This window comes from Manis pentadactyla, chromosome 2, assembly GCF_030020395.1.
Source record: "Manis pentadactyla isolate mManPen7 chromosome 2, mManPen7.hap1, whole genome shotgun sequence".
In the NCBI taxonomy this organism is placed as follows: Eukaryota; Metazoa; Chordata; class Mammalia; order Pholidota; family Manidae; genus Manis; species Manis pentadactyla.
The window spans coordinates 51069024-51083907 of NC_080020.1; the positions used below are offsets into that span (position 1 = coordinate 51069024).

Sequence of the window (14884 nt, forward strand, 5' to 3'; positions counted from 1 at the left end):
ATGCTTTTTCAGCATCTATGGAGATGATCATGTGGTTTTGTCTTTCTTTTTGTTGATGTGGTGTATGATGTTGATGGACTTTTGATTGTTGTACCATCCTTGCATCCCTGGGATGAATCCCACTTGGTCATGGTGTATGATCCTTTTGATGTATTTCTGAATTTGGTTTGCTAATATTTTGTTGAGTATTTTTGCATCTATGTTCATCAGGGATATTGGTCTGTAGTTTTCTTTTTTGGTGGGGTCTTTGCCTGGTTTTGGTATTAGGGTGATGTTAGCTTCATAGAATGAGTTTGGGAGTATCCCCTCCTCCTCTATTTTTTGGAAAACTCTAAGGAGAATGGATATTATGTCTTCCCTGTATGTCTGATAAAATTCCGAGGTAAATCCGTCTGGCCCGGGGGTTTTGTTCTTTGGTAGTTTTTTGATTACCGCTTCAATTTCGTTGCTGGTAATTGGTCTGTTTAGATTTTCTGTTTCTTCCTGGGTCAATCGTGGAAGGTTGTATTTTTCTAGGAAGTTGTCCATTTCTCCTAGGTTTCCCAGCTTGTTAGCATATAGGTTTTCATAGTAGTCTCCAATAATTATTTGCATTTCCGTGGGGTCCGTCGTGATTTTTCCTTTCTCGTTTCTGATACTGTTGATTTGTGTTGACTCTCTTTTCTTCTTAATAAGTCTGGCTAGAGGCTTATCTATTTTGTTTATTTTCTCGAAGAACCAGCTCTTGGTTTCATTGATTTTTGCTATTATTTTATTCTTCTCAATTTTATTTATTTCTTCTCTGATCTTTATTATGTCTCTCCTTCTGCTGACCTTAGGCCTCATCTGTTCTTCTTTTTCCAATTTCGATAATTGTGACATTAGACCATTCATTTGGGATTGCTGTTTCTTTTTAAAATATGCTTGGATTTCTATATACTTTCCTCTTAAGACTGCTTTTGCTGTGTCCCACAGAAGTTGGGGCTTAGTGTTGTTGTTGTCATTTGTTTCCATATATTGCTGGATCTCCATTTTGATTTGGTCATTGATCCATTGATTATTTAGGAGCGTGTTGTTAAGCCTCCATGTGTTTGTGAGCCTCTTTGCTTTCTTTGTACAGTTTATTTCTAGTTTTATGCCTTTGTGGTCTGAAAAGTTGGTTGGTAGGATTTCAATCTTTTGGAATTTTCTGAGGCTCTTTTTGTGTCCTAGTATGTGGTCTATTCTGGAGAATGTTCCATGTGCACTTGAGAAGAATGTATATCCCGCTGCTTTTGGATGTAGAGTTCTATAGATGTCTATTAGGTCCATCTGCTCTACTGTGTTGTTCAGTGCTTCCGTGTCCTTCCTTATTTTCTGCCCAGTGGATCTATCCTTTGGGGTGAGTGGTGTGTTGAAGTCTCCTAGAATGAATGCATTGCAGTCTATATCCCCCTTTAGTTCTTTTAGTATTTGTTTCACATATGCTGGTGCTCCTGTGTTGGGTGCATATATATTTAGAATGGTTATATCCTCTTGTTGGACTGAGCCCTTTATCATTATGTAGTGTCCTTCTTTATCTCTTGTTACTTTCTTTGTTTTGAAGTCTATTTTGTCTGATATTAGTACTGCAACCCCTGCTTTCTTCTCACTGTTGTTTGCTTGAAATATGTTTTTCCATCCCTTGACTTTTAGTCTGTACATGTCTTTGAGTTTGAGGTGAGTTTCTTGTAAGCAGCATATAGATGTGTCTTGCTTTTTTATCCATTCTGTTACTCTGTGTCTTTTGATTGGTGCATTCAACCCATTAACATTTAGGGTGACTATTGAAAGATATGTACTTATTGCCATTGCAGGCTTTAAATTCGTGGTTACCAAAGGTTCAAGGTTAGCCTCTTTAGTATCTTACTGCCTAACTTAGCTCACTTATTGAGCTGTTATATACACTGTCTGGAGATTCTTTTCTTCTCTCCCTTCTTGTTCCTCCTCCTCGATTCTTCATATGTTTGGTGTTTTGTGCTGTGCTCTTTCTAGGAGTGCTCCCATCTAGAGCAGTCCCTGTAAGATGTTCTGTAGAGGTGCTTTGTGGAAAGCAAATTCCCTCAGCTTTTGTTTGTCTGGGAATTGTTTAATCCCACCGTCATATTTGAATGATAGTCGTGCTGGATACAGTATCCTTGGTTCAAGGCCCTTCTGTTTCATTGTATTTAATATATCATGCCATTCTCTTCTGGCCTGTAGGGTTTCTGTTGAGAAATCTGACGTTAGCCTGATGGGTTTCCCTTTATAGGTGACCTTTTTCTCTCTAGCTGCCTTTAACACTCTTTCCTTGTCCTTGATCTTTGCCATTTTAATTATTATGTGTCTTGGTGTTGTCCTTCTTGGATCCTTTCTGTTGGGGGTTCTGTGTATTTCCGTGGTCTGTTCGATTACTTCCTCCCCCAGTGTGGGGAAGTTTTCAGCAATTATTTCTTCTAAGATACTTTCCATCTCTTTTCCTCTCTCTTCTTCTTCTGGGACCCCTATAATATGGATATTGTTCCTTTTGGATTGGTCACACAGTTCTCTTAATATTGTTTCATTCCTGGAGATCCTTTTGTCTCTCTCTATGTCAGCTTCTATGCGTTCCTGTTCTCTGATTTCAATTCCATCAATGGCCTCTTGCATTCTATCCATTCTGCTTATAATCCCTTCCAGAGTTTGTTTCATTTCTGCGATCTCCTTTCTGGCATCTGTGATCTCCTTCCGGACTTCTTCCCATTTCTCTTGCATATTTCTCTGCATCTCTGTCAGCATGTTTATGATTCTTATTTTGAATTCTTTTTCAGGGAGACTGGTTAGGTCTGTCTCCTTCTCTGGTGTTGTCTCTGTGATCTTTGTCTGCCTGTAGCTTTGCCTTTTCATGGTGATAGGAATAGTCTGCAGAACTGGGACGAGTGACGGCTGGAAGAACTTCCCTTGTTGGTTTGTGTCCCTCCTGTCCTGGGAGAACAGCGACCTCTAGTGGCTTGTGCTGGGCAGCTGCGGGCAGACAGGGTTCCTGCTTCCTGCCCGGCTGCTATGGAGTTAATCTCCGCTGTTGCCGTGGGCGTGGCCTGGCTCGGGCAGCTACTCCAAAATGGTGGAGTCGCGTTGGAGCAGGAGCGGCTGGGAGGCTATTTATCTCCGTAGGGGGCCTCCCTGCTCCCTGCAGCCCAGGGGTTAGGGTGCCCAGAGATCCCGGATTCCCTACCTCTGGATTAAGTGACCCGCCCTGCCCCTTTAAGTCTTCCGAGAAGCACCCGCCAAAACAAAACGACCACCAAAAAAAAAAAAAAATTAAAAAAATTTTAAATTTAAAAAAAGAAAAAAAAGTTTTTAATTAAAAAAAAAAAAAGGTGGTCGTTCGTTTTTCTTAATTCTCCGGTGCCAGCCTCAGGCCTCTGCTCACCGGTCTTTCTTCTCTGTTTCCCTAGTATTGGGGTCCCTATCCCTTTAAGACTTCCAAAAAGCGCTCGCCAAAACAAAACAGCAAAAAGGCAAAAAAAAAATGGTCGCGCACTTTTCTTATGTCCTCTGTCGCCCAGCCTCCAGTGCCTGCTCACTGTTCTTGCTGCCCTGTTTTCCTAGTATCGAGCGCCCTGCACTCTGGCCCGGATGGCTGGGGCTGGGTGTTCGGCAGTCCTGGGCTCCGTCTCCCTCCCGCTCTGCCTGCTCTTCTCCCGCCGTGAGCTGGGGGGACGGGCGCTCGGGTCCCGCCGTGCCGGGGCTTGTATCTTACCCCCTTCGCGAGGCGCTGGGTTCTCGCAGGTGTGGATGTGGTCTGGAGATTGTCCTGTGTCCTCTGGTCTTTATTCTAGGAAGGTTTGTCTTTGTTATATTTTCATAGATATATGTTGTTTTGGGAGGAGATTTCCGCTGCTGTACTCACGCCGCCATCTTCCGCCCCTGTCCAATTTTATTCTTGTATCAAACCTACATTGAGCAATACCACACTTTTTCTGTTTGAGACCAAGGCTTCATCTCCTTTCCCTCATCTTCCATGTTTTGACTCCTCCTTTTGAGTTGATTAAAAGGTCTTTTCAGACAGATTCCCCCCACCCCACACACAAAGGAAAACAGCCAATTCAGTTGCTAGGAAGTAGCTTATTGTATTCTGTGGGCTCTGAAAGCCCTACCAAAATTATTAACTGAGAACAATGAAAGCAATGATATCTTATGTTGAAAGTTATATTGAGCCCCAAAATGCTGATACAGATTTTGAAAGTAAAATTCCACAGGACAGAGTATATTGGTGGCTTTGCTTAGCTCCGGGCCTTTTAATTATTAGAGTTTGGGTCCATTCTTTGGGACTTTATTAGTCCTCTGTTCTCTTGAAAGGACTGACGAAAGCTTACCATTCTCTCACTAGGAAAAAATGTCCTTCTCTGGCAACAACTGCACTGATACAGATTTCTAGTATTTATTGCTGTTGTGGGGAATGTGAACATATAAATGCCGACTTTGAATTTCTCATTCTAGGAAGTTGAACAAAGGGTGTAATTTCTACTCAAGTTGCTCTTGGAAATTTGTGAGGTCTGTCGGTAGGGACGGAGTAGGGCATACAGAGGGCGGCGGCACGAGCCACAGATAGGTTCCAACATTTGTGAGACTGTGCTTTGGCCCAGAAACACAACATCAGATGTAATGGGAAAGGTGGGTCCGTCGCACAGTCTGCGGGTCTGGGCTGTCCCACCATGTCCTGATGCATGGGGGCTGCTGCTTCTGCTAGGTTATCACTGATCCTGGTGGGAATCTCTCATACTGATAGAATCAGCATGAGCTCTTTTGCCTTTACCTAGAAATAGCTAGAAGGACCAGAAACGGGAGCCCTGAGATATCTTCATTGTAAAATCACTACTGGAGGGTGTGTGGCTTTGGCCCTGCACGTTCTATGCTCCTTCATTAAATGAAGCCCTGGTTATGACTTATTTTTATATGAATTTTTTCAGTAGTGCTAGCAGATAAATTATCTGATGTCTTTATAATAACCATCCCACATTAGCTTCCCCATCCAGTCTTTTCTTGTCTGAGCTCAGCTGGAAATAAGTGTTTCACTATCTGAAAACTTAATGTTGTAGCTCTGCTGAAGTTAGCTATTCAATTGTTAGAGAAGCATTATTGCAGAGATAAGTGGTATTTTCTCTGTTTACAGGAGAAGCCCTGATATCCAAGCAAAAGAAGAGTTATGGAAGCATATTCAGTGAGTACTGTCTGCTTTTTTTTACTCATTGTTTAAAATCTGTGCAGTATTAAGGCATTTACAAGGGAGACCACTGACCCCAAGGGGCAGCCTCGGGCTAAAGCCTGTCAAAGTCGTCTTTTTGCTGCTCTGTGGAACTCTGGCGCTCACAGCGGCAGGGCCTCAGCGAGGCGGCAGTTCCCCTAAAGGCGACCTATGTGTCCTCTCCTAAGGCCCTTCGCCTTGCCTGTAAATAGGCCTCAGGCCAGTATTTTACAATTAAATATTAATAAATACAGATTCAGAAGAAATAGGATACCTACTATAGGGGGGAGAATCGTTCGTGGGGTGGCTGGGAGCCATTTGTATTCTGGACTCTGTAAAATTGGAAAAAGGTACAAGAGCTACAGAAAAGGTGTTTCCATTTTTCTGTGAATATATTCTTTAAGCATATTTTAAAATCTTTGTTCCTGGCTTATGGTTCTATTAGTTATACTAACATTGTGCTTTGGGACAAGGTTAGAAAGGGAAAACTCACCTGCCAATTGTGAAAGGTATTAGCATTTATATCAGCATCACAACTTTAATTTTTCTTGTTCCTTGCCTTCTAGAAAGGAACTTGTGGATCCTTCTGGATTGTCAGAAGAACAATTGAAAGAGATTCCATACACTAAGATAGAGTATGTCTTTGAATATCTTTTCACAAAAGTTTTATTAGTAATTTTAAAGTGAATAATCCATTCTTACTCTCCAGTGGTTTTCCATGAAATGCTTTGTCTTTGTCTTTACATTTTAACTAAAATTAAAAATATAGGGAAAGAGGTAGAAAAAAGTGTGTTAAAGCTAATTATTATTCTGTAGTACAATGTCATTCTACAAACTGCCTATTTGTATGTGATAGGTCAAAGGGGCTTTTGATGACTAATGTGTTTTAAATTGGAAATTATTTTTTTGAGATACTAATTGATAGGTACCAAAGTTTCTTTTTATTCATTATTTTAACAGCAAGAGAATTATGCTGGTCATAGAACCCTGTCATATAAGCCCGTCACTGCTTTATTTAGTAGCATACTGAACATGCTTCTTTAAAGCATAACAGACTCTCTGATCCCCACTCAGTGTAGGATATAGCATAAGACGACCTACCTACTCTGTTTCTTGCCGTGCTGTAACTGGTTGAGAGAAAGTGAGACCCTACTTCACTGCTCTGTTTCCCTCTGTAACCCATGCTTTCTTCCCAGTCTGGTCAAATCGCAGGTTGATACATACTCTCTGCACCTCCACACCCACCCCTCATCTTTAGGCCAAAGATTGAATTCTTAATGACAGGTTAGTTAGTAGCTAGGAGAATGACCAACTTTTTCTGGTAGGAATGCCATTTTGTCTGCAGTGTAGATTTTTTTCTTCCAAATTTATGGAGAGAATTCGTCAACTATAGGGAATAGTTTCATGAAAATTTGGTAGTTAAAAAAAAAATACGTATACACACACACACACACAAATCCATAAAGAGCCCATACATGAATGTATGGTCAAGGAAACCGTTTTCTACTGTTAGCTAGTGAAATTTAAGCCACTTAGACTTTCCAAATTTAGAGGGATCAAATTCTTTTTAAAACTCTCAGTCATTAGTCCTTTGCAGTTTCAATATTAAGGAAAAACTCCAAGTTACCCTGTTCTGGCTTATGCTGTGTTTGTTTGCACGTGTTCCGGTTGCTTGTGCAGGACACAAGGTGACCCAGTCCGCATCCGGCATTCCCATTCGCCGCGAAGTCACCGCCAGTATCGCAGGTCCCAGTGTTCAGACGGCGAGCGATCCGTTCTCTCGGAGGTGAAGTAAGTAGCCAGCCTGAGTTACACTGCCGCCCTCTTGGCCTCAGAGCAGCACGGTACGACAGAACGTTCTGCAGCGATGGAATGTTCTCTATCTGTGGCAGCTATTGAGTATCTGAAGTGTGACTAGTGTGACCCGAGAAACTAAAAGCTTTAAATTATTAATTTTAATTAATTTAAATGTAAGTAGTCATGGGTGGCTAGCAGCTACTTCTTGGATGGAGCAGCTCTAGACCATACTTAGGCTGAATCATGGCATTTCCAAGCTATGCACTGAAGCTTTTAGAAGAAAAAACAACGCATGAGCTATTATTCTATTGTGAATAGCGCATCCATATTTGAGAGAAGTTGGCATGAGTTTATGATCTGATGGCATTTTGTCTCCTACTACATTAAATAACATAGATTGCAGTAGTTTGTGTTTATTTTTCTTGTGAGGAAAGAACCAAATCCCGTAATAGGTGTATATTTTAAATAAATGTTAATGAAATCATTATGCATCCATTAGTAAAAGTACTATTATCATGGAAATTCCTGTACATAGTATTGTTGGGTAGAAATGTGTACCATTAAACTCAGAATTAAGGCTCCAAACTTTGATAAATATTAATAAATTAGAAGGTAAGTTAGCCCAGTGGAGGGAGGCCAGGTTTTGTTTTGTTTGTAAAATGTGGAGCATGCCTAAGAAGTAGATGGCCAAAACATGTTTCTCTAGAAACAATTAAAAAAGCCATTTATACACCATGTCCCAGTAAGAAAAGTACATGGAAACCATACCTGTGTTTTATTCTTGGTTTTTCTAAATATTTACTGTGATTTTTGGCAAGTTACTTAACCTATCCAATTTAATTCAAAAACATTTTTTAAGCGCTTTTCTGTGTAAAGCACTGTGGGAGGCACTAGAGGGAATACAGAGGTGCACGAAACATGTTCTCTTTGCCGTAGCACTCTTCCAACACAGGTTCTGACTGCAGGAACTGTCTCGGTCGTTCATTCTGAAACCTACTCTTTGCAGCTCAGAAGCGGGCCTCGTGCCCCCGCTTCCCGTGACCCGCTCTTCCGATGCTCGAGGCTCTGGCGGCTCCACAGTTCACCAGGTTGGTAATGATAAGATTGTAAGAAAGTGTTGTACTGATGATAGTTTTGAGAAGCACTTCCCTGAAAGCTCTTTTGGGGAGGTAGGGTGATGAGTCTTTAACTTCTCTAAGATTCTTAGAGACACAACTTCCATTAAAACCTGTATTTTAAAAGAACATATGCGAAATATGGAAAGAGAAGAAAGGAGGGATTCATGAGCAAAACGGGGCCCACCATGGGAAGTGTCAGCCGCATGCTATGAGGGAGAGCCAGAGGTAGTGCAAGGTCTAAAGTGATCTGAGGCGGGCACTTGATAAAGGAGGGAGTCTAGTAACCACAGTGTTGCTCATGTAATTGTTTATTAATGATACAAAAATAAAAATAAAAAATGATCTGAGGCCTGGGGCAAAACCAAGGATGATGATGTCTGTAAGATTGTTTGGAGTCAGGATAAATAAAGAATGGCTTCAATAATTTTAAAAAATACTTGTAGATATCTTTTAAGCCAGAGAAACAAGGAGAAAGTGGTAGGTGGATTCATAGGAGGCAGATGTTCTATTGTTAACTTAAGGCAGACAGAAGTACTCAAGTCCTGTTTTATTTGTCTTCTCTACCAAAGAGAGTTGCTTTTGTTGTGAAAATGCTTAAAAAATGTGGTTAAAAGAATTGAAGGACACAGCAAAGCATGTAGCTGCCTTGACAAAATCAACTTAACTCTTAGCTGGCATAGATTTATCAGAGGAGCACTGGACCAGACATATTTTTGGCAGGGTGCATGACAGCCTCTTCTGGTATGTTTTTTTAAGACAGAAAGATGTAGGCTGTATAAGATCATTGGATGCATTTGTGTCTGGCTAAATAATCACTCTAAAAACCAAGTTGTTTATAATCAATCTACAGTGGCTTAGTCAGCCTATTTGCAGTGTTGTTGTTTTCAATATTTTTTGGATAGTGGATCCCTTTGAAAAGCATTATAAATACTCCCTCCCTCCCATAAAAATGCATGTAAGCACATATACCATTCTGTGTATAAATTCAGGGAGTTCATGGACAGCCTAAGAACACTAATGCCAGCAGTATCCATCATGCCCTTGGATTGTTTTGATTTATTTTGTCAATGACTTGAGCAAGGACAGAAAGAGCCTTGCTAACTTAGGTTGGGTTCCCTAGGAAAAGACTCTGAGATGGAGGTTTACGTGGAGGAAGTTTATTAGGAAGCACTCTTAGGATCTACTATTGTTGGGAAGTGAAAGATAGGCAAGAGCCTAACTGTGCAGGATAGTCACAATAAAGGGATCAGCTGATTCCATGGGCAGCTTTGGAGCTGAGATGGCCCTTCCATCCAGCCCACCTGGAGACGAGAGGCTTGGGCTTTACACACGCACTCACCATGTAGCGAGTCACTGGATAAAGGGTGCCCCTGGGAGTGGGGAAGACCTTGGGTGAGCAGCTCTCTTCAGTCTAGGACAGTTCCTGGGGAGGGGCTCAGTTTTGAATTGTAGGCAGCCAACAACTGGGGGAATCAATGACTCAGTCTTGAACAAAGATCTGGGTGGTTAGCCACAACTTCCATTAAAACCTGCATAATTTTTATAGGTAAATCTGGGTGAGCTAACAGGTTGTCCAAACAATTTGTTGCAAGTCAATAGCACTTTAAGAAAATTACATTCATGAATAGTAGTTTAGGCTTTGCTTTCAGAATGACCTGCATTTTTGTCTCCTTGTCTCCACATACCATTTGTGTTACTATGAGCAAATTGTATAATTTCTAAGCCTCAATCTCTGTGCAATGTAAATAGCCTACCTACCTTTTAGGGTTCCTGTTACAATTAACAGTTATTTTTCAGAGCTATTTTTTTGTCTTCAATTCAAGTTGCTTTGAGTACAATTAGAAATGTTATTATTTTATTGTATTTTTGTCAACTGCTCTAGACTCCCTAATCAGTATCACTTAGGAACATCAAAAAATTATATACATTAAGTGTTGAAATAACAGCTCTTACTTTGCTGCAAAGTGAGAACAAGCCACAGGTACACAAGAACCACTGACATGTACCTTTTGATTAATGACACTGATTCTAAGCCTCCCTCTGATTTTGGATCCAAGAAGTATCTTATGAGCACATCTGAGGAATGACAGGCACTGGGTATGGGCAGTCAGCAAACTATAGCATTTGGACTAAATCTAGTCTGCTGCTGTTTTTGTCCAGCCCAGGAGTTAATAATGGTTTTTCCATTTTTAAAGGGTTGTTTGAAAAAAAAAGAATATGCAACACAAACAGAAAGTAGTCCACAATGTGGCCCTTTACTGAAAATGTTTGTGGATCCCTGGCCTAGACATATAACACATAGAAGTAAACAGGCAGAACAGTTAAAAAAAATTAGATAAGTATTATGATGAAGCAAAGTCTGGAGTTAGAAAATTGGCAGGTGACTTCACTTTAGATAGGATGGTCAGAGGCCACCCCAGCAAGTGACTGGTAAAGCTGAAACCTTGCAGGTGAGGAGCCAGCCATGTGTGGTGTGAAGAGCATGGGTCGGGGGGAGTATTGTGGGGAGCAGGGTATGCGGGGGACAAATGCTGCCTGGAAAGGGCCTGGGTGTTCGCGGAGCTCAAAGACCTGTGTGGTCTGAGCAGTGAGGGGGACGGAGTGCAGGTAATGTAGGGTCTTAGAGGCCATGGGGAAGAGTTTGGATTTTATTCTGTGTGCCAAAGAAAACCACTGATCTGGTTGTTGCCTTATGGAGAAAGGACTTAAGTGTCGTGGGAAAGCAGGAAAAATCTCAATAGTTCTACCCTGGTGCCAGAGTTCTGGCAGTGGCCTGGCCTGCTTATACTTATCTTCACCTCTCTGCCCCACCTTGGAAAAGTGGGAGGCCTGAGAGCCTAGTTGAGGAATGACTGCAAAGGACATATTACTGAATTGGGGTAGTGTTGATATTCATGCCTCATCTTCACAAAATATACTATGCATTTAACTGTCAGATTAACTGCTTTACATTTAAAAGATTTAAACACAGTCATGTTATGGTTAACTAAGAGGAAGTAGAGGGAGTGTTTGTTGAACAGCTTTTGATATTATGAACCTCTCAATTTTTGTAATTGATGTCTTAAATCTTATTAATAAAATAGATTTGGCTGTATTTCCATCTCTGAATCTTCCTTTATTTTTCAAATATATTTTGTTCTAGAGAAAAAATGGGTCTAAAGATAGCCTGATTGAAGAAAAGACTCAGACATCAACAAGCAATCTGGCTGGAAAACACACAGCAAAAACAGTAAAAACTATCCAAGCTTCACGCCTCAAGATAGAGACTTGATCCCAGTGCAAAAGGGTTTGGAATGGGGGGTGGGAAGGGTGTGTGTGAATTTGAAACTGTGAATTTTAATTATTCAAGTATCTTGGACCTGCTCAAGTGTTTTCTTCAGAAGAAAATAATTTAGTGTTGTATCTTTTAAAGGTTGAAGTACAGCATATCTGTGCCAACAGGCCTTTTTATTTGTAACTGGAAGGACAGCAATCTTGTAAAAGCTCATTCATTTGATGCTGAATTTTCCTTCCTGGAAACTCCAACTGTCTCGGGTCCACCACAACCAAGACCAGATGCTTCTGATCAAAGTTCTGGAATCCTGGGCTGCAGCTGGTTGGCTGTGCAACAGCGTACCAAGGGGGATGGAAAGGTTCTTCCCAGCTCTAGCTGATCTCAACTTGTGCACACGTGAACTGAGGCATCACTTTGATTGCAGATATTTTTATCCATATAAATATGTTCTTTTAATACTGTATTTTGTGGCATTAAGTTCCACTGGTTATTTACAAATGTAAAAACTTTTTAAGTGTTGCTTTTAATTTGTAATGTTTAGTTTTCAGAAAGAAAAGGTGGTTATGTGTATTTCAGTTGACCCGTTTATAAATCCATGATCCCCAACCTCAAATGGTCCCTTTGTCCTTCCTGGTGACTTCTGACCTCTCCTCTCTGTGAAGAGCTTATTTTCCCTATTAATAGGGAAAATAGGAATACACTGGACCTTTTTCATCTTCCCATTACTCCACAAAGCTTTCCACAGTGGCCATCCACCCAAATCCTTCCTCTTGTCCTGTCCCCCCACCTGCATCTTGGCATCACCTCCTTTGGCCTTCTTGTCCCTGCTCTCCCTTCTATCAATATATTCCACCGTTCCCTTTCAGGTATCTTTGCCACTTGGTTTTAAACTTTTAAGACATACCTAAAAAAGCCAACCAGCCAACTTTCACAACCATAAACCCCCTTCCAGCTACCTTTTTCCACTTTCCAAGTTTCTTGGAAAGATTATTGGTAGCCAATATTCTGTCCTTAATCCATCTGATCTGTTAGCTGATCCCTAGTATATTCTCCCCCACTGCTCCGCTCCACTAAAGCAGACCTCCGCTGCAATCACCTTCACATCACCAAACACCTACGGTAACTTAAGACTGCCTTGCAACATTTTCTTGCTGCTTTAAAGCAGCACTATTTTTAAAAATATTCTGACCATCCTTTGCTGCTCATGCTATTCTACCTCACCAGTTAATTATCGGAGTTTCATCGCATTTATGCTCATGGATTTAGGGTTTATTTCTATAGCTTAGACTATGGACCAGTGTTGTGCCAACTTAGATCTCTGCAAGGTGATGCCAATTCAACTATCTTAAAATGCTGCTCCCCAGCTGCATTTAGGGGCATTACAGCTGGGACTACTCACAAAGCAGTCACTGGGGACACCTCCCCACTTCCAAACCCTGCTGTAGCTTAACTAGCTCTCTCCATTAATTTTACACACCCTGGTCCAGGGGCGTCATCTCTTGCCTAGACAACCGCAGTAGCCTCCAAGTGGCTAACCTGTATTACATTTCTTGCACGAATTTGTTAGGGATTTCCTTTTGCTTTAAATAGCCTTAAGGGTTTGGGCTCTGACCTGTTCTCATCGTTAACACCCCCAGCTCCCATAACGGCCACCTTCAATCTCAATAAGCACTCAACTCCTGTCTGAATGAGGGCACTTCAGAGGGGAAGCAGCTATCACTGTCACCGAGTCTGGATTTATAGTCATACCCTTTTTTCTAGCCCAAGGCCCTGGCACATACCATTCCCCGAATTTTGCCTTGCAAAATTGATACCTACCCTTAGTCTCAACTGCTTTTCCAGGTTTCCCGGACTTGGTCAAATCCTATCATGCATGGGACATGTCTCAACAAAAGTTTTACATCTGTGACATTTCCTCTGTTCAGTTGTAAGCTTCCAAAGGCAGGAACTGTGTTTTGCTTATTACCATTGTGTTCCTAGCTCCCAATTCAGTGCTTTCAATAAATTCTTTGAATGACTGAACACATTATTTGTTATTTCCTAATTGAGGGCAAAAGATATGCTGACTGTAAGCTTACAATCTAGCAAAAACAACAAAAAGTGGTAAGCACACTTGTAAAGCACACCTATGACCTAGAAAGGTAGTCTAGCTCAGCGCATCATACATGAGACATTGAATGAAAGCACTTACTTCTTTGGGCCTAGCACAAGCAGCCTTTACTTCATAAGGCTATCAGTGACTGACAGTAGTGAATATATTAATCTCAATTGCTGACTCCACAATTTTGAAAGTTGGGGAAGAGAACCCTCCTTTTGATCTTTCAGTGAAAGAATTGATTTCTGGCAATTAAACACTTAATAGGAAAACCTCAAAGCACATCAAAATATTTATTTATAGCCCCATGGTTTTAAAATGCACATTTACAGACTGTCCAAAATCTTAGCACCCTTCAGGCTCCTGGGTATTTTAAATGATCCAAGCAACCCTTGCGAAGATGAATTTTTGAAATTCCTCACCAAGGGCATCCTAAAAGAAAAAAAGCATCTAATTTGACAATCAAGTATTAACATGCCTTATATTTTATGAACTTCATAATAAACTCTCAGTACAAAATTCTATGTTGCATTGTTATGCCATTTTGGCATAGCTTTAAGTGTCAACACAAGATATGCCTAAGACTTGGCAAGTAGTTTTTAAAAATTTAGTCACCACATATGAAACATGTATTGGTAAGAGTTCAAAAATAAGATGGAACAGGTTATCCCATTTCCTGATAACTACAGATGTAGCAGTGCTATAATACCAATGAATCATTAACAACTAAATACCCTTTAGAGCAGGTACCCCCATCTAGAAAGATAAAATGTGTGTTACAAATAACTACTTTGACAGAACTTCTAGTTCAGTATCCCCTACCTTAGGTCATTTTGTGCTCCCAGATAGTATTTGGTGAGTAGCAGTCTGCTTCAGATATCCACCTTGCACCTGAATGAAAATCAGTTAAAATCGGTTAACTGTACACTTAATGTGAGCACACTCAAGATCACGCGTGTAAGTAAAAACCATGAGCATGTTAAGCTGTTACTCATGCAGCGCCTACACCAATGATATCAAATTCACGGGTAGGAAAAGTCTGCGAAGTGCTTAGTTTATGCCTTTTTTGACACCGCATTCACTAGTGTCCAAAAGTGAACGGGCAACACAAAGGCTACGAGAAAACCACGAATGGGCTGCTGTATTTACGACACAAAGTTTCTTACCCTAAATCGACTGGCTGAGATGAACTGTTGATTACAGTTGGAAGGGGAACGATTGCCACCAGCTCTAGATTTATATTTCTAAATCTTGACTAGATGATGAAAACTACTGTATTTTAGATGGTTAAATTTTTTTAATTTCGAGGCAACTGGTCTTTCTTGCACTGACATGAAAACTCACCTTCAGTTAGTGATGCTCATTCGATTTCGGCCAAGTTCTGTACGTTGAAACAG

The 14884-nt window shown here is 40.9% G+C and overlaps 1 protein-coding gene and 1 non-coding gene across 6 annotated transcripts in view; one reads left to right on the forward strand and one right to left on the reverse strand.

Moving 5' to 3' along the window:
- EPB41L4A (erythrocyte membrane protein band 4.1 like 4A) overlaps window positions 1-13414 on the forward strand; it is a 278688-nt gene extending 265274 nt beyond the window's left edge. For all 5 annotated transcript variants that reach the window (XM_057492674.1, XM_036886897.2, XM_036886896.2 and 2 more), the window contains 5 exons: window positions 5132-5179; window positions 5770-5838; window positions 6884-6994; window positions 8007-8088; window positions 11261-13414. In XM_057492674.1, the coding sequence (XP_057348657.1) occupies window positions 5132-5179; window positions 5770-5838; window positions 6884-6994; window positions 8007-8088; window positions 11261-11389 (439 nt within the window). In that variant the 3' untranslated portion in view covers window positions 11390-13414. The remainder of the gene's footprint in view (window positions 1-5131; window positions 5180-5769; window positions 5839-6883; window positions 6995-8006; window positions 8089-11260) is intronic.
- A 1055-nt stretch (window positions 13415-14469) lies between these two features.
- Window positions 14470-14603, reverse strand: LOC118913203 (small nucleolar RNA SNORA13). The gene has a single exon (XR_005025120.1). It is a non-coding gene; the product is annotated as a small nucleolar RNA SNORA13 (small nucleolar RNA).
- Window positions 14604-14884: the final 281 nt, after the last annotated feature.